General features: G+C 34.1%; 1 protein-coding gene across 3 annotated transcripts in view; it reads left to right on the top strand.

Moving 5' to 3' along the window:
• PPP4R3B (protein phosphatase 4 regulatory subunit 3B) overlaps nucleotides 1-20,540 on the top strand; it is a 64,353-nt gene that overhangs the window by 31,395 nt on the left and 12,418 nt on the right. For all 3 annotated transcript variants that reach the window (XM_007075388.3, XM_007075387.3, XM_007075389.3), the window contains exons 8-12: nucleotides 9,692-9,823; nucleotides 10,890-10,992; nucleotides 14,544-14,585; nucleotides 16,630-16,788; nucleotides 19,987-20,156. In XM_007075388.3, the coding sequence (XP_007075450.1) occupies nucleotides 9,692-9,823; nucleotides 10,890-10,992; nucleotides 14,544-14,585; nucleotides 16,630-16,788; nucleotides 19,987-20,156 (606 nt within the window). The remainder of the gene's footprint in view (nucleotides 1-9,691; nucleotides 9,824-10,889; nucleotides 10,993-14,543; nucleotides 14,586-16,629; nucleotides 16,789-19,986; nucleotides 20,157-20,540) is intronic.

Genomic DNA, 20,540 nt, shown 5'->3' with positions numbered 1-20,540 from the left:
ATTAACATTTTTTACCATAGTCATTATTTCTAAGCTAGAAGGATAGATTTAGTGATAATTGCTGTCTTTTTATTCTGCCACAGATTTAACATATTTTTATGTTAATGCCCTCCGAAACATTTAGTAAAACTTATTTTAGGATATGACTGGGTAAGTAATCCAGCTATTATTCAACCACTTATTTTGGCAGGTATTTGCATTGTATTTCTCACTTAGGAATATATTCATATTGTTAATTTTTTTAGGTATGATAATAGCATTGAGTTTTTTTTTTCTTCTTAAGAGTCCTTATCTTGTAAAGATTTATACTGAAATAATTATATATAAGGAATTTACTTTAAAATAGTTCTGGGAGATATAATTTGCCTTAATAAAGTTAAAAATACATAAGCTAATCTCTTAGAATTAACTGTTCAATATTTTATTATTATTTTTTTTAATGTTTATTTATTTTTGAGAGACAATGTGAGCAGGGGAGGGTCAGAGAGAGAGAAAGAGACATAGAATCTGAAGAGGCTCCAGGCTCTGAGATATCAGCACAGAGCCCGACATGGGGCTTGAACTCACAAGCCGTGAGATCATGACCTGAGCCAAAGTTGGACACTTAACCAACTGATCCACCCAGGCGTCCCAACTGTTCAATATTTTATATTGAACATAATCATGTTTCTTAAAATTGCATCCATTTTTTAACTTCTTATTTTGAAATAATTTTAAATTTACAGAAAATTTAAAATTCTGTATTAATTCACAATTAATAGTATGAAGAACTCCTATATACACTTCATCCAGGTTCCCCAGTTGTTAATATTTTATCTCTAATTTGCTTTATCATTTTCTTTCCTTGCTTATGTTTATATGTACACATTTACATACAAACATAATTATTTTTCGTTCTAAACCATTGAAGAATAAGGTACAGAAATGATGACACAATGCCTTTTTACCCCTACTTCAGTGTCTATCTATAATTATGTTTATAATGATCAAAATCAAGAAGTTAATATTTTTACGGTGGTATATCTAACTGCAGTCCTAATTCAGATTTTGTCATTATCCCAAAATGTTCATCTTAGCCAAGACAAAAATGAAAACTTTCTGCTCCAGTATTCAGCAATTTGGTTTTATCTAATGTTTCCTCATGATTCGAGTTAGGTTATTTATTTGTGACAGGAATGGTGCAAAAATAATGTTTCCTTCAGTGCATCCCATCAAGAAATTCCCTCAAATTTAAAAACTGAACTTACGGGTATTTTTGTTCAGACTGTTATGCCATTGCACAGACTTAAGGAGTTGGACCATTTAGTTCTGTAGAATTTGAAGAGCTATTTTTGCATTCTTCTAACATGTCAGAATGGATTAAAAGAAGTATTATTTCTCTAATACTTGCAGGCCTTCAAGTTGCAGAACAAATTTCACATGCATTATTTTCTAATAATTCTTACATTCACATTAAAAAAAAAATGTTTCCACAATATCCATCAGTTATTTTTATTCTACTTCAGAATAATGTTCCCACTCTTGTCATTCTTTTTTTCTTGTTTACTATATTCATGGAATCTAAGATACATGGATGCTAATATTTTTTTATCTTACCAGAGAGTGCTAGTGGAAAATATTTATTTGACTTTGTCATGGTTGCTACTTGGCTGATAGTGACTGTCTAATACCGTGGATTATAAAATGTATCTCAATATCATACTTTAAAAACCAGTATGTGCTTCTAAGAATAGTGTGAGGTTGAAGTGTGGTAATGAAACAAATGAGGATATCATTTCTCTAAAACTTTGATTTAGAAATTATTAAAACCTTGAAAAAATCTCCCTGAAACCTTGGTTAAATTCACTTAAATGTTGCTATTTAGGTGAAGGATAGCAAAATTTTCTTAAAAGGCCAAAACATAAATATGACTTGGTGGGCCTTATGGGCTCTGTTGCAGACTCAGCCTTGCCGTTGTAGTATGAACTGTCTGTAGATGGTTTGAAAACGAATAGTATAGCTGTATTCTTACTGTAAAAATTTATTTACAAAGTAGGCAACGAGCAAAGTAGTTTTGTAGTTTGCCAACCCCTGACTTACACCCCTTTCTTAGAATATTGTAGGTCAATGATGGTGGCATTTAGAGGCTGACTCTGATTTGAAGGTTACAAATGCAGAAGTTTCTATGGCAGTGTAAAAAGAAGTAAAAATAAAAAAGAAAAGAAAAGAAAAAAAGACCATAGGAATAAGCAGGTTTTAATGGGGAGGGAGTCACTGGGCCCTCTTATTTAAAACTATAAGTTTAAGGGGGAGCAGATTTTAAAAAATGTGTATCTATAAATTTAAGACGGTGTTCTCTTGAATAGATTTTGGTGCTCCAAGATTGATACATATTCACTGGAGTTACTATATAATGGTTTATTTGCGCATCAGGTCATCATTTAGATTTTGAAGAAGGAATTTTCCAGTGGTTTTTTTTGTTTTTGTTTTGTTTTACATCTTCATTATTTTGCTGCACTTGTTTGAGCATAATTTTTTTTTTGTTTTTTCCTAGCCTAATAAATGCCATTGTTGGAGAAGCAGGTTTAGGAAAAATGGATTTGTACTCATAGTATTTTAATGCCAGTAAAGAACTCTAGCAGACAGAAACTAGACCATTCAACTCTAGCTGGCTTAAATTTTGAAATAGTCGTCCAGCTTACAGTGATTTTCTGTTCCCTTTGTTCTGCCTTTAGAGACATAATGGGCCTTGGTGGGAAAGTTAATAAGGGAGAGTTAATAAGGTCACTTAGATAGCTACTTATTGGCTATACCCCAGTTAGAGAGACTGGGTCCTTTGATTCAGCTATTCCTTCTGTTCACCAGGGCTTGCTCTATTGTATTAAGAAATGAAACATGCTGTACAGACAACTTTCTCTATTGTATTAAGAAATGAAACATGCCGTACAGACAACTTACAATGTTGGTAATACTTTTAGTTAATTGATAAATGTTCAACCATTCATTCTTTTGCCTAGGAGCTATTTGTTCATTGTTTCTGAAAGATACTGTTACTTTTGAGTGGATACAGTCATGTACTGCAGTAGACTAATTTTAATTGTTTACTGAGATGGGTATACCTCTGGAATAAGACTGTCTAGCTGTTCTATACTGCTCTGTGAGACAGAATCTCTAAATCTGTGGTTAATTCTAATATTATAGAAATTGATTTTTACTTAGTTTGGCAGAATCCGGTAATATAATAAAATAATAATAATAGAACCTAACCTGTATCATAAGGCTTTTTTTTCCCTGTCTCTCAGTGTCTTTCACTGGCTGATGTATTACCACTTGTAGCTTCATATATTTTGTCTAGCTTTTTGTTGTTGTTCCAGGTAAAAGACAAAAATTTAGTTCCTATCACTCCATCTTGACCAAAAGCAGAAGTCTGGTTTTGTTTTTATTTTCAGAGCAAATTTTAGTGCAAAAGTCTGGCCCTTATCACAGAATTGGAAAGTTTGTGGATTCATGTCTCTTCTGTGTTTTCTTTAATAAATTATTTTTGTTTCATTAAAGTGACACAAGGTAGCATTAAAAAATAAACACATCTGACACAAGGATTCAGAAGCCAACTTGTTTTAAGACTTTTCACTGTATGTGGCAATTAGTATTCTTGATTGTGAGAAATTCCCATATTTTGCCATTTTCTCCCCTGCATCTTTTTTTTTTTTTTTTGTCTAAGTGTGATTGTTTTTTTCCTTTTCTTTAACAATGAAACTGTAATAATCATTTTAAAGAGTACTCTCTAGTTTCTGTGATGATGGAAATGTTGAGACCTGTGACAGAAGAGGAGGATAAGGAATTAATGTATTACTTAAAAATGGCTTTGGCTTCATATATCAGAAAAACCAGGAATGGCATCAGCAAGATGACAGAATAGGAAGTTCCAGGTCTCATCCCCACAACAGAAACCAGTTTAACAACCATTAACAGATAAGAATGCCTCCATGAGACTTCCAGAGTCCAGGTTAAAGGTTGTAGCATTTTAGTGAAGCACGGAAATTAGAAAAGATGCATTGGAAAGAGTAAGAACTGTTTCACTTTACCATTGTCACTTCTCAACATAGCACAGCACCAGAAGAGATCCTCTGGGCCTCTCTGGGGAAAGGGAGAGCAAAGTGAGTGAGAGTCTGACATCCCCAGCCTTTCAGAACATTACCCATGAAGGTCATTTCTTTCATGTCCTACCCAGATTACTGAAGAATCACCCCACAACAGCTAAGAACAAAGAAAAGGAGCAGTGGCTCTCAACATTACCACACAGATGTCAGTAACTGGTCCATTACCCGAGTAATGAACTCCATCAGCTGACCCAGCCAAAATCTCTGGCTAGGCTGACTAGTGAAGAACTTTCCCTGCCAAAGCCAGTCTGCAAAGACTGAAAGAAATAACTACTTCTTTAGATGGGCAGACATCAGTGCAAGATTACAGTGATTAGGGAAACTTGATACCACCAAAGAAACAAAAGTTATGAATAATGGAAAACTGAACTGCCTGACAAATAATTCAAAATAATTGTCATAAAGAAGCTCAGTGAGCTGTAAGAGTACACAGAAAACTAAATGAAATCAGGAAGACAGTACATGAACAAAATGAGAGTTTAGCAAAGACAGAAACTATAAAAAAAGCAAAAGAAATTGTACAGCTGAAGAATAATACATTGGCTAAACTGAAAAAAAGTAATAAACAGCTTCAGCAGCCAACTCAAGCAGATAACAAAAATCATACAACTCAAAGATAAGCCATTTTAAATTATCCAGTCAGAGAACCACAAGAAAAAAGAATGAAAAATAGTGGAGGAAACTTGTATCAATTGTGGGACACTATAGAGAAATACAGTATACACATTACGGGAACCTCAAAGGAGAAAAGAAAGGCAGAAAGCATATTTAAAGAAATAATGGCTAATACCATCAAGTCAGGGGAGAGATACGGTCATCCAGGTGCATGAAGTTTATATGTCCTCAAATAGATTCAACCCAAAGAAGTCTTCACGAAGGCACGTTACTATAGAACTGTCAAAAGTGATGGAGCAGCAAGACAAAAAAACACCTCTAATCACATACGAGGAAACTCCCTAAGTCTCAGCAAATTTCTCAGCAAAAACCGTGGAAGTCAGGAGAAAGTAAGATGATATATTCAAAGTGCTGAAAGAAAAAACTACTGAGACTACTTCACCTGGCATTACTAGACCTGCCTTACAAGACATGCTACAGAGAGTTCTTTTTTTCCCCCCCAGTTTTTGTTTATTTGAGAGAGCGTGCACATGCACACAACCAGTGGGGGGTGGGGAGAGATGGAGAGAGAAGAGAATCCCAAGCAGGGTCCGTGCTATCAGGTCAAAGCTTGAGATGGGGCTTGATCTCACAAACTTGAGATTGTGACCTGAGCCGAAATCAAGAGTTGAATGGTTAACTGATTGAGCCACCCAGATGCCCCTAAAAGGAGTTGAAATGAAAGAACACTAAACAACTACAAGAAAGCATATGAAAGTATAAATATCACTGGTGAAGGTAAATATGTAGATAAATACAGAATAAGTAATACTCTATTGGTGTTATATAAATCAGTTTTAACCCTAGTATAAAAGGTAAAAGACAAAATATTAAGAATAACTATTTATAGTTTATATCTATTTTTAATAGCTACACAATATGGAAAAATAGATTGTGATGTCAATTTCATAGTATGTGGATTGGGAGTAAAAGTGTAGAATTTGTTTGCAATTGCTGGTGAGATGTTAATATTCGAATATGTAAGGAATTCCAGCAATTCAGTAGGGAAAAAATCAACCCAGTTTGAAAACAGGCAAAAGAGCTGAATAGATATTTCTCCAAAGTACACATACATCTTTTAGAATGGCTGTTACCAAAAAATAAAAAGATAAAAAGTCTTCACAAGGATATGGAGAAAGGAACCTCTTGTATACTGATGATGAGGATATATTGGTGCTGCCATCAGAAAACAGTATGGAAGTTCCTCTAAAAATTAAAGTAGACTACTATATGATCCAGCAATCTTGCTTCTGTATATAAATCCAAAAGATCTTGAAGAGATACCTGCACTCCCATGTTCAGTGTAGCACTATTCACAATAATCAAGGTATGTAAGCAACCTAAGTGTCCATCTGCAGATGAATGGATAAAGAAAACTTGTTACACATGTACAGTTGAACATTATTCAGTTTTAACAAAAACAAGAAATCCTGCCATTTTTGACAACTTGGATGAACCCCAGTGAACACTTTACCAAGTGAAACAAGCCAGACACAGAAGGAAAAATACATGATACACCTTGTATGAGGAATAAAAAATAAACTTGAATCAGAGAGTATAATGGTGCTTGCCAGTGGATGTGGAAGGTATTAATCAAAGGGTATAGAATTTATACAGGATGAGTAAGTCCCAGAGACCTACTGCACAGCATAGTGCCTATAATTAAGAATATTATATACTTAAAATTTTGCCAAGAGAGTAGATATTATGTTAAATGTTGTGTTTTCATCATACAAAAAAAGAAAACCCAACCTAAAATAGTTTTACTTAATAAAGGTTTTATTTTGTTAATGTCACAATAAGTTGAAAAGCAACTCCCAAGATGCCCTTAGATCCCCATCTCGTTATGCCCAATCACTTTCATCTTCTGAGCCGGTCATTCTCATTTTCTGGTTTTAATGTCTGTTACTTTGAGGTTGTAAGATTACTATTCCACCTCCAGGCAAGAAGAATATGAAAGCAGAGGGCAGAGTAATGGAGAAGGCTAGATAGCTTTTGTGTTTCATTTTAAAGCACTTTCCTGGAGGTTCCACTTAGCAATTCTACTTGGATTTCTTTGGCCAAAAGTGAATTATCCTTAGCAATGAAGGATGCTGGGAAATAGTGTTTTAGCTAAGTACATTGCCTCTCTGAACAAAATTTGGGCTCTGCTATCAAAACAGAGAGTAGAGACTAAGTTGGCATCTCCTAGTATCAACTGCAGTCTACCTCTATACCTACCTAACATTTATATACATTTTTCTTTCCTCATCCACCCTTCCGTCAAGGGAGACAAATCAAGTTTCCATTCACTTTTGTATCCAGTGCCACATCCAGAGTATTTGGGTATTACATAGTCCTTCAGGTCCAGATAAGGCTCCTAGTGTTTCAATGACCTATAAACAAAAAGATGATTTATCGCCCCCAACATCAAAACTAAACTGCTTTTGTTTGGAAAAGGGAGAACATACATACAGCAGTTGTTCATTCACAACTGTGATGCATTGGTCCATCAGTTATTTGTTGAATAGCAACAGCTCAGACTTCTTAACCAAACCAGCTGTCTCTGAAGAATCTCCCTTGCCTGTTTTCTTCCAAAGCCTTTCTTCTCTCAGGACATGATCAGCTGTGGCTACATCTGGGATGGGCAGTAGAGGATGCCTTTCTTCCAAGCATCTGTATAATCTTCATAGCTTACTTTCTGTTGGTATGAGTTCTCTGGCCCAGTGATGGTCTTACGAGATTGAACAGTCATGGACTGTTCTTTATTTTAAAGCTTTCTTGACAGTTAAGCTTCCTCAACTGTTTAGTAGGCTTCCAAACTATTTGCTTCTTATGTATTCTGAAGATCTTACACCAAGCATATCTTTAAACCTAGAGATTGCAATTTATCTACTGACCTCTGTGCCCTTCCTAGGTGAAGTTTCAGTATCTTAAAACATTCTGAAGATAGCATTCAGTGGTGCATATACCTGTCTCTAGCAGGGAGGTCTTACAGGCCTTTGAGAAAGGCAGTTCTTTTCTTATTTCCTAAAAGGGCTATAGTTCTCTATAGCCATCTGTTTCTCTATGAAATATATAAATTGGCTTTTTTCACCTCCACAAGTCACTAAATTATGCGACTCAGAGTTTGGCATTGATATTGATGGAAGCAGGATTTGTGAGACATTGCATGTAAGAGAGAAGAGCAGAAAGTTTGAAGACTGTTTTAGAATGACATTTCAGTGTATGAGCTATACCATAAGAAGCCTTTCTTGCCACTGTGGTTTCATTTAGATGTAACTTAAATTCATCATTTATGATTTTTGTGTGTGTCAAGTTTTAAATGAATGAATTTATGAAAGAAGATTGTATATAATTGAGCAAATTATCTGAGGCCCTAATTAACTGGTAGAATCCAATTTGTACATATTGACAGATTTAAAGTAAGTAAATACCATAGCATTGTTCTGAAGAAAGTTTATTAGCTGACACCTTTTTGTAGTATCTTGATATTTTACATGAGTTATGCTTTGCCGATCATATCAGAATAAGAGCAGCAGATTAATGTGTAATCTTTCCTTCTAATTGAAATGAGGCTTGGATCTGAATTTATTAATGTAGGTCTGTGAATTTTATTTCATAATAACTCTGAAGAGATTTTATTCTGTTCCTAATGCCATGACAGTTGATTTATTGGTGTTCAAATTTTGAAACATGGTAGGGGTAGAGTTCTAATTTTGAGCAGTTCAGTTGCTGTGACATGGTTTTGTTGGTTCTTCGCTGAATTTAAGGAATTTTAAGGAACTTTACAGGGAAATATTTTTGGAAATCACAATGTATTAAGTTTGAGAGGGGCTAGCAAAACAAAATAATAACAAAAAATGCTTTATACTGAAGATTTCTTTTTATTACTTTACAGAATTCTCCCAATTTAAGTTCATCTTCATTCCACGCAGTTCCCTAGTTCATCTCCTTTAGTTACTACCTTTCTTCCCCCAGTTATAAACATATTCTCAGATCCACTGAGTTTATGTGAAAACTTTTTTCTTTGACATGAACAGTCGCTTTGTATTGTATTTTAATTCCCAAGATTTCTTAAAAATATATGCCAAAAGCAGATTTTGTATCTGCAGGCTGCTTTGTAGTTTCATAATCTAGATGCCAAAGCATGCAACTAATGTAACAACAAATCTGTGTAGTTTTAGATTATTATGTAACACAGTGCACACCCACTTGCTTCCTGTGGAGAGTTGTACCGAGTTTTCCCCTTTTTTTGCCAGAAAGGATTTTCTCGTTAGAAGCTGAGACAGTCAGGGCACCTGGGTGGCTCAGTCAGTTAAGCGTCTGACTTCAGCTCAGGTCATGATCTCACAGTTAATGGCTTCAAGCTCTGCATTCGGCTCTGTGCTGACAGCTCAGAGCCTGGAGCTTGCTTCTAATTGTGTCTCCCTTTCTCTGTCCCTCCCCCACTGATGCTCTCTCTGCCTCAAAAATAAAAATGAACGTTAAAGAATTAAAAAAAAAAAAAAAGCTGAGACAATCTGTGTTTTAGGGTCACAAGATATGTGCTCTTATTCACTCAACTTCTAAACTCATAACTGAGGCTGAAATCTAGAATGAGCATCTGTTAGAATTTCCAGTGAACAAGAATCACTGGTAAATTGTTTTATTTCCCACTTCCCCTATACTGATGTTATCATAAGCTGTAGTGTGCTCTGCTTTTTTTACTAGGTTTTTTCACTCATGTGTTTATAGAATTTTGAAAGATATTAGGTACCTAAAAGTTTAAATATGTTTTGCAAAATATTAGGAATGTAAAAGCTTAAAAAAGTTTGTTTATTCTTTGTTTTTTTCTGTATAATTCTGATTTTATTCTTTCAGTTGGTATATTTGTCTTATCTCCAAACCAGGTCTAATGGAAATATGTTTTCTTTCAGGATATCCTTCTCATTAATGTAGTAATTGAACAAATGATCTGTGATACTGATCCTGAGCTAGGAGGTGCTGTTCAGTTAATGGGACTTCTTCGTACTCTAATTGATCCAGAGAACATGCTGGCTACAACTAATGTAAGAAATTATTCTGAGATAAAAATGTTTTAGTCTAGTCAGTTTTAAATGATTTTATGTATAATAAATTATGTATAAACATATAAATTATATGTAAATATAAAATATTTTAAAATTTGTACAATTTTGAAAAACAAGTATTTGTACACTTGGCATTCAAGTAGCAGTGACAGTCCTGTAGCAGTTTATTTTTGGCAAAATACAAGATTGTAATCTGCTAAAACCTTAGTAAAACTTTAGCCTTTCTATTTATGGCCCTTGGCCTCTCTTAAGTTCTTCAAAGTTAGCATACAACAGTGTGTATATATGTAGCACTGCTGAACTGTAAACAGTAAAATTGGCAAAAATGATAAGTTTTATGTTATGTGTTAATCATATTAAAAATTAATGTGTACTGAATGGTCTCAACTGCATAGTAAGAGAGAAGTCATTAAAAAAAGACTTACAGAAATATTCCAAAATACTAATAGTTGTCTCAAAATGTTGGGATGTTTTTTCTTTATAAAGTTCCCTCACATTTAGAGAATACGTATGTTGTTTTTAAATCATGACTTATTTATGAGACCGTTTGTATAAAAAATAGTGGCCAAAATCAAAAGCATTATTTTCCAAATAATAAATTTAATTTAAAAAAATAGGTCTAAATTCTGCCTTGTTTCAGATGGCTTGATAAATCAGTTTGGTGTTTTTTCATATTTGGATATGCTATGAAATCTGGAATTTCAAAGTTTAAGCAGTTAAGTTGCTCCTCCCACATTGCTTGATAGATATTCTTCATTGCATTGCAGATCACAAGCGTATTTGAAGAAAAATTCTTCTGAATAATTTTCCTCAGATAAACTTTTTATCATCATTTTCTTGGCTTTCATTTTAATTTAATACGTAATACGAAATAGATTTGATTTTTTAGTACTGCAAAATATCAAGTTGAACATAAAACTAGTTTTTTGCTGCTTTTGGGGTATCTTAAAGTATCTGTTATTTGTGTATGACCTGCACTAATTCTTAGAGACATTTTATTAATTAAAAGATAATAAAGTATTTTTTTTAATTCTGTATATTTCAGAAAACTGAAAAAAGTGAATTTCTAAATTTCTTCTACAACCATTGTATGCATGTTCTCACAGCACCACTTTTGACCAATACTTCAGAAGACAAGTGTGAAAAGGGTACGGTCTCTTACTTATCTGCTTATGGTTTCTGTTTTTGAAGACTAAAATAAGTATTAAATCTACAACAAGATGTCTCCTCAGTGCTTTATATGTCAGGGAAATTAATACTGAAAAATTTTAACTGCAGTATAAAATCATGATTTCCCTTGTTTCAGAGTGTCTGTGTTAGAGAATGATACAGAAAATGTGGCAAAAAGCATTGCACCTTGAGGAAGAGATTTATAAACACCTAGCAAAAGGAGATTGTTCCCAGAGTTGTTAGAGTTAGTATCGAGAATAAGAGTAGACAGTATATTACCTATATTAGAAAATCCAAGGGAACCATCATTTTGGAGGATAATTTGGCAGTATAGTAAAAACTCTTTAATTTTACAACATAAGGATCAAAAGTTGATGGGTTAATCAAAAAAGTTGATTAAAGCAGAGAACGGTTTAAAAAAATTAACTCTGTATGTGGCACCAGGGTGACCCAGTCTGGAAAGCGTCCTACTTTTGATTTTGGCTCAGGTCATGATCTCATGTTTTGTGAGATCGAGCCCTGCATTGGGCTCCGTGCAGACAGAACAGAGCCTGCTTGGGGTTCTCTCTCTCTCACTCTCTGTCTCTCAAAATAATTAATTAACATTAAAAAAAAATAAAGTTAAAAAAAAATCCGTCAACATTTATTCTTTTTTAATGTTTATTTTTATTTTGAGACACAGAAAGAGAGAGAGAGAGAGAGACAGCGGGAATCCCAAGGGGGAAAATCCCAAGCAGGCTCCGCATTGTCAGCGCAGAGCCCAGCGTGGGACTTGATCTCATGAACCACAAGATCATGACCCGAGCCAAAATTAAGAGTTGGAGGCTTAACCAGCTGAGCCACCCATGCACCCTTGTAAATATTTATTCTAAATTCTGACTCATTTGCTGATATTTTGTAGAGGGGCAAGCCTTTTTTTTTTATGTACTTTTTAACATATTTCCATGTCCTCTATCACGCATAAACTACACCTGTAATTCATCAGCTACAACTTCTGGTTTTTCTACTTCTACTGTATTCAGCTTAGCCATAGATATTACATTTTTATGATATTACATCAGTCTGCAGTATTTAAATTATGTATTCATACTGCCAAAAATAACTAGCATAAACAAAGGACTTTTTGATAAGCATACAACTCATCTGGTGAAATGAGAAATAGGGGGGACACATTCAGTGAGTCAGTTAAGAAGTAAGTGAAAGAGAGTGTTTACACTTTAGTAAAGTTCACAATAAAATTGTGAACTGGGCACACCTTACATAATACCATCAATTCAATTTCTGAGTGTCTATCCTAGGGAACACTTATTTATTTGTTTTTATTTAAATTTGAGTTAGATAACATACAGTGCAGTTGTGGTTTCAGGAGTAGAATTCAGTGATTCATCATATACAACACCCAGTGCTTATCACAAGTGCCCTCCTTAATGCTCATCACCCATCTAGCCCATCCCCGACCCACCTCCCTCCATCAACCCTCCATTCTTCATCGTTAAGAATCTCTTGTGGTTTGTTTCCCCCTCTCCTCTTTTTTTCCCCCTTCTCATATAGTCATCTGTTTTGTCTCTTAAATTCCACGTATCAGTGAAATCATATGGTATTTTTCTCTGATTGACTTATTTCGCTTAGCATAATACATTCTAATTCTAGCTCCATCCAGGTCATTACAAATGGTAAGATTTCATTCTTTTTGATGGCTGAGTAATGTTCTGTCATGTAAATAATAGATACAGATATATAGACACAGATGCACACATGCACACACGCACACACACACACACCACATCTTCTTTATCCATTCATCAGTCAGTGGACATTTAATAATGTTAATAATGCTGCTATAATCATTAGAGTGCATGTACCCCTTTGAATCTGTAGTTTTGTATCCTTTGGGTAAACACCTAGTAGTGCAATTACTAGATCCTAGGGTAGTTCTATATTTAGTTTTTTGAGGAACTTGTATACTGCTCTCCAGAATGGCTGTACCAATTTGCACTCCCACCAACAGTGCAGGAGGGTTCCCCTTTCTCATGCTTGCCAGCACCTGTTTCTTGTGGTGTTAATGTAAGCCATTCTGACATGAGCAAGGTAGTATCTCATTGTGGCTTTGATTTGTATTTCCCTAGGGAACATTTATGCATGTGCATGACAGGTACAAGGATGTTGGTGCCTTGCTCATGGTAGGAAGATGAAGAATGTATGGTATATTCATATAATGGAATACTATATAGCAATTAAAATAATTGAATTTTGATCTATCATCTGACTAGTTCCCAAAAATATATAGTTGGGTAAAACATGTTGCAGAACATTTTCATGCAGAATGGTTTCATATGTATAAATTAAAATAAATTTTTAATCTTTATTTTAAAATACTTCCAGCCATACAAAAATATTTAGATAATTGTATAACAGACCCCCATATATTTCCTGTTGGCTTTATCAAAACTAACTTGACATATTTTTCCAAATATTTTCGAAAAGAAAATAAATTACGGATTTGTTGGAGTTTCCTGTTCTCCCCACATTCTCATTTCTCCCCCCATCCCTCAAGAAATGCTAAATTTGAAGTTTATCACCTTCATGTCTGTTTATATTATTATGACATATATAATGTATTATTTTTCATGTTTTCAAACTTGATAAGAATTGATTTCTGTTTTTCATATTCTGCAATTTTTTTCTTTTACTCAGTGCTTTTTAGAAATCTGTCCATATTGATACCTAGAGTTCTTATTTTTAATCCGTACATAATATTCTCTTATGAGTATGTTGTAATGTAACCTTTCTGCCTCTAATGTACATTTGTTTCCAGATTTTTTATTATACACAATGCTGTGTGATAGTCTTATTTTTTTCTACACAAATGTACTGTAAGCCATGTGCCTAGAAATCAGAACTTATAATGTCTTACTTATTTTCTCAAAATTCAAAGCATAAATGACTAATTGTTAACATATGTGTTATTCTGGAGTTGAAGAAACTCCTCCGTAGAGAGACCTGTCCTAATTGTTGGAGGATGGCTAAGAGAAGTAAAAGAAGTATCATTCTTTTCTCTGGTTGTAACCTCACTTTCTTTTATCAGAATTATTTGTGATATTGTCTTTTAATAATTCCTCATCTGCACCCAATTCTGTAAACAATTGCAGATACAGGTATATTTGAAGCAACTGAATTTTTTAAATTGAAATGTAATTGATACACAGTGCTACGTTGAAGAGTCTATACTTTAAGCTGTGCTCACCACAAGTTGTAGTTACCATCTGTCACCACACAGTGCTGTTACAGTACCATTAACTATGTTTCCTGTGCTGTACCTTTTATCCCTGTGACATACATTCCATAACTGGAACCTTGTATCTCCCTTTACTCATTTTGCCCACCCCCTTACCCTCTCCTCACAACTAATTCTTAATGGTTATTATCCAGGTAAAATGAGATTATGATCAAAGACATGGTTTGTATGTTGTAAAGTACTAGGAAAATGTGATCTAATTATTACTGAACTGACTTTAACTTTTTTTATTAGATAATATAGTTGGATCTAACAAGAACAGCACGATTTGCCCTGGTAAGTATAAATTCTTATTTTATGAACTAATACAAAGTGAAAGCTTTTTTTCCTCCGAGTATAATGCATTTATTTCTACAAGGCTAGGAAAGGCATATTTTCGAACAAATGAAATTAAACAAATAGATTTCCTTTTTTCTTTATAATAAAGAAAAGAGTCCACTTTCTCCAATATAAAAGAAAACCAGTTGGAATTTTTTGTTTTTGTAAATTTAGAGCTTATTTTCTGATATTTTTTTTGAGAAGACATCTGAAAATTGAGGATTTTAGTTCATTCTTATCTTTGAAATCCTAAGGCCAGTTGGGAACTAGTATTGATGACAGCATTATGCTTAGGTATTGTTTATGAATGTGAGTGTAAACACTGTTGCTTCTGCTTGGAACATGCATAGCAGGTGTGGGGCTGGGAGTATGGAAAATATGCTGTGTGCACCTAGCATTCTATCTTTTCTGCCAGGCTCATCAAAGGTCTAGGAGAGATTGGATTCAAGATATCATGAGTAATTTCATGTCCTAATTTGAGAATGTGAAAACAAGACATTTATTAACACTGCAGATCATTGTTACAAAATCTTTGTAAATAAAATTTGGGAATTGAGAGGTTAAGAGAGTTTGTTTTTTTAATGTTGAGGGACTAGTTCATATATTGGTTGTGGTGTTGGTTACACAGATTGCTCTGAAACAAGTAAAACTCTTTACTTGCATTTAAAGTAGGAAGGATCTTTGAAATACCAGAACTGTATTTTGTATTTCTGTTTTAGTTTATTTATTTATTTTGAGGGTGGGGGAGGGGCCGAGAAAGGGAAAGAGAGAATGCCAAGCAGGCTCTGCACTCTCAGCACAGACCCAACACAGGACTTGATCACACACACCATGAGATCATGACCTGAGCCAAAATCAAGAATCAGCCACTTAACCAACTGAACCAGCCACTTAAAAACTGAACAGGTGACCCAGTTTTTAATGGCTATTCTGTTATCAAAAGAATGCTGATTTATTCCTGATAGGATCATAGTTGCATAAAATATTTATTTATAATTGTAATCTTCTTCAAAAATAGAATAGTTGGACTAGATTTATTCTGTAAAGCTGTAATTACGAAATTTCCTCACGGCTTAATATTTCTTGCCTAAAACATTTGTAATAGGTGTGGGTAATTGTTGACATGAGCCTTTGACATACATTCAATTTTGATGTTCAGGAAACAATTTGAAATCTCATGAATGTATACACCAAAGCCTCTTGAGGGAAAAAAAACAGTGTAGTTTATTTCAGTAGGCATCTCATGGATATCATGATTTGATGTTAAAATGATTATGGTTAAAAATAAATATTGATGTAATATTTTTCACTTGATGTTCAAATAGCCAAAAATGTCCTTTCCTTAAAGGTGTTTTTAAAGAAAGCATATTGGGGCGCCTGGGTGGCTCAGTCGGTCGAGTGCCCTACTTGGGCTCAGGTCATGATCTCATGGTTCTTGAGTTTGAGCCCCGCGTCTGGCTTGCTCCTGTCAACACGGAGTCTGCTTCTGATCCTCTGTCCCCCCCTGTGCCCCTCCCCCACTCGTGAATGCACACTCGCTCTCTTTCTCTCAAAAATGAATTTTTAAAACATACTTATTTTGCTGGGGAAATTTATATTGCACCATGTGATGGGCAAAAAGTTTGAGCTATTTACTGTGGACTCATTTTATCGGTTAATTAATAGTAATAACACATATTAAGGAAACACTACTAAGAAGATCTCAGTGCAATGATGGTTTTCTTATCATGTTTGTAGATTTTTATTTAGACTTTCTTTCCTCTTAGTATTCATAAATATTTTATACAAGAGCCTTAGAAAGTATCCATTTAGTCAGTAAAACTGATTATACTTTTGGGGAGTCTGCTAATGAAAAAGTAAAAATCCGTAGCTTCTTTAAATGATATAAAAATGAGGAGTAAATAGAATTTTACTGTTGCTCTAAAATCTAGGACATAAGCTTTATTCTATTTAGATGAATTGCGATATTTATTTTATTTTCATATGATGACTTTCTTTGTAGATAATTATCAAACAGCACAGCTGCTTGCCTTAATTTTAGAACTACTCACATTTTGCGTGGAACATCACACATACCACATAAAAAACTATATTATGAACAAGGACTTGCTAAGAAGAGTCTTGGTCTTGATGAATTCAAAGCACACTTTCCTGGCCTTGTGTAAGTAACACTTTAAATGAATGTTCTTGTAAAATATCTTAGGGAACAACATTTTTAATAGAGATAAACCCTGAAGTTACCCATTGGACTTTTTTTTTTTTTTTTAGCAGTATATATGCTATTAAAGAGATGATTTTATGAGAAGTACTAATCTTTTATTTAAAGGACAGGAGGAATAGGTCATGGTGCTTCCCACCTACCTATTACTCACATTTGGATTGAATTGGCTTAAGTCGTGATACAATAGCATGTACAACAACAGCGTTTCACTAATAGAACAAGTCCTACTGTCTTTTACGTCTGCTTCATTACACTGTCATTCATTGGTGACTTTTTTTTATACTTTTGAGATATAGCCTTGAAATATTTTTGTGTAACTCGGGTTATTTATTGAACTTGTAAAAATAATTTAGGGGTAGTCCCCCTCAGTAGACCAATTGAACCGGTAATAATCAAACTTAAATGCCAGTATTTGCTTCAGTTGATGGTTGCCAGACTTTTAACTTTCCTTTCCTCTTCACAATTTTACCTGCAAATAGAGATAAACTAACAACTTCCTCTCTCCAAATAAAAAGAGCTTTGTGTGTTTTTTCTGAGCATAAAAATCATAGATAAAATGTAAACATTTAATATATAGAGAAAATATTAATCCCCCAACCATTATTTTTAAGGCCTTAAAAGTAGTCTCCATTAACAGCCTGCACAATTTTTTTCTGTATCCGTAAAAATTTATATAAACATATTTACACAGTTATAGGTATTTTTTATTTTTATCCAAAAAAGGATCATATTAACATACTTCTCAGTCCCTTAGTCTTACTCTAGGTGATTGAATATAGTCTCAACTAAGTTGTTTTTCTAAATGTAGCTGAATAACATTTGATGGAGTGGCTCTTCCACAATTTATTCTGCCATTCTGCAGTGTACAGATTATGGGATTGTTTTGGTATTTTGCCACTCCAAACAACTTTGTAGTAAATAGTCTAGTATATGAATCTTTTAAGTATTGGTTTATTTCCATAGTGTAGATTCCCAATAATTCTATTGCCAGAAAAGAATGTTTATATAGTTTTAATGTATCCTTTTAAATTTGAGTTTAACATACAGCTTCCAGATAACTTTCCCAAAAGATTGAAGCACTTGACACTCTGGCAGCATTCAGTTTTACTGGCTCCTAAAATGTTAGGAGGCAGATAATGGGAAATGTGGTATTCCACTTGTGTTCTAATTTATGTTTTCTTTGGCAACATACTTTCATGTTTTAGTGTTTTTGAATTTTATCTGTTGTGGATTGTCTATTACCTTTTTCTTAGAGCTCATTTTATATTAGAGATACCAGTAATATATCATGTTTGGGGGGGAAAATGTCCCAGTCTCATTTGTCTTTCACATTTACCTTTATTTTATTTTTTGACATAACAATTTTAAAATTCTCCCTAATGAAAAATAATGTCTTCTTTTTATGAGTTTTGAGGATTTTGTCTTGCTTAGGAACATCTATGTCCTAAGATTATACAAATAAAATATCCTCCTCATTTTACTTCTGATATTTTTATTATTTCATTTTTTACTTATATATGTAATACATTTGAGGTTTGTTTTTGTATATGGTTTGGAGGGCCTTGCTTTGTTTTCTTCTAGATGGATAGCCAATTGTGCCCATCCTCTTATTAAATAAAGTATATTTTTCTTACTGAATGAAAGTTTCTCTTTTGTTATCCAGTAAGTTACCACATATATCTTGTGTCTTACTTCTGGACTAATATTTTTAAATCTGTTACTTTACTAGACGAAATAATGGGAAAGTTTATTCTTAGTCCACTATGGCATCTTTGTTGTAAAGTTAATTATCTGCTAAGTCCCTCCTCACTTTTCGTTTTCATAATTTTCTTGGTTCGTGGACACTTGTTCTTCCACAGTAACTTAAAGATAATTTTATCTAGTTCATCCTGATCACATTTACATTAAATTTTTATATTAATTTTCGGAAGATGGATGTTCTCATGATAGGTGTTCTTATGTGGCTTTCTGTAGCCAGTGCTTAGGGATGACTGCAGAGTCATTTCTTTATGTGGATATGCCATAATTGAACAGATCTCCAGTATTTACATGTTTACATTGCTTCAAGATTTCCATTATAATTAGCAGTGTAGTTGTAACTATATCCTACTATTCACCAGCAGTGTATGAGCGTGCTCACATCTTTACCGGTGCTTCAGTCTTTTTAATCTTAAGTAAGTATTTCTTGTTCTGCTACAAAGACTAGGTGTTGTTAGAAGTCTAGCACTTCTCTTCACACTTGTTTAGTGTTACAGTCATCCTACATTTAGACCTTACATGGCCTGTTTCTGTTTTATTCTCAGATAATATTAGGAACCTCTTTTGACAGACACAACTTCTTTTAATGACTTCCATCTGTGAACAGTGGGTTGAAATGAGAGACTGAACATTTCTTTTCAGTATTCTAAAATGTGAAAAGCCAGATGATACTGCTTATTTGTTACTCTGTTGTTCTTTTACAAGTACAGCCTGATCTGCTATGGCAAAACAGCTCATAAGCAGTTGGTAAACAAGGAAATGACATTATAATGTGTAGGTAGCATCAGTTCACAGATGCTTTTTCCAAGGCAAAGAGAACTGAAATGGTGGGAGTGGAACTGTAGCTTTCATCAGAAAAGTAAAAGACCTTCAGCCCTCCTCTTAAGCTGGCAGCAGGAACCCCTTTGGCTTTATTTTCAGAAAATCACAAAGAAGTACCTACCTTCAGAGCTCCCTCCTGCAGAGAGGCAAGGCCGTCTTGACAGACTACACCGCTGCTCCAACCACCTTCATGACGAACAGCCCTGCGCTGGTCCTGAGCTGCTGTCACTGTACTGTCTTCATGTCCACCAGCACTGCTCCCAGTACTGCCGGCATCGGCAGCCTGTGCTTTCTATATGTTTTTTTAATCTCTATATCATGGAGCTACCTGCCTGAGTAGTTTATTTATCTCCTAAATACCAATTATTGGACTTTTTGCTAGCTACCAGAGAAGTTTATACAACTTTAAGTGGTCTCTCCCTAACTTATTTTTTCCCTCAAAACCCAATTATTTTTAGTACACATTGTTTACTTTTTATTTTAGAAGTATACATTCTTTATACTTCCCAATAATTATTAATAAATTATCAATTTGTTCCCTGTATTATTTTTAATTAGGTGCTCTTCGTTTTATGAGGCGGATAATTGGCCTTAAAGATGAATTTTATAATCGTTACATCACGAAGGGAAATCTTTTTGAGCCAGTTATAAATGCTCTCCTGGATAACGGAACTCGGTACAATCTGTTGAATTCAGCTGTCATTGAGTTATTTGAATTTATAAGAGTGGTAAGTTTATAGTAAAGGCTTCTTAACAAAATAATTATATGTTTAGCAATGTTAATATTCTAAATTGTGAAATTGAGCATAGTATTTTAACCCATGTTTACTGTGTATTATTTTTATTGGCCAAATGTTTTAGGATTATATTTGGCATATGTATGTAGACTTTTCAGTCAAGCATGCCATTCAATGATGTGATCTCTCTGATCTGTTGTAGGGGTAGTGATAAATATAGAAAGGTTGAAAATAATTACTTTGGTAAACTTTGATGGAAGATGTATAAAAGGTAGGCTTTTATCATGGAATTTTAAGTTGAAGAGACCAGGAAGTAGGCAGACCACTCCAACTTCCTTATTTTATAGATGAGGTACTTGAGTCATCCAGACTGAT

Source organism: Panthera tigris, chromosome A3 (genome assembly GCF_018350195.1).
Source record: "Panthera tigris isolate Pti1 chromosome A3, P.tigris_Pti1_mat1.1, whole genome shotgun sequence".
Classification (NCBI taxonomy): Eukaryota; Metazoa; Chordata; class Mammalia; order Carnivora; family Felidae; genus Panthera; species Panthera tigris.
The sequence above is the reverse complement of the archived record's forward strand: the minus strand, read 5'-3'. Positions and strand labels throughout refer to the sequence as shown.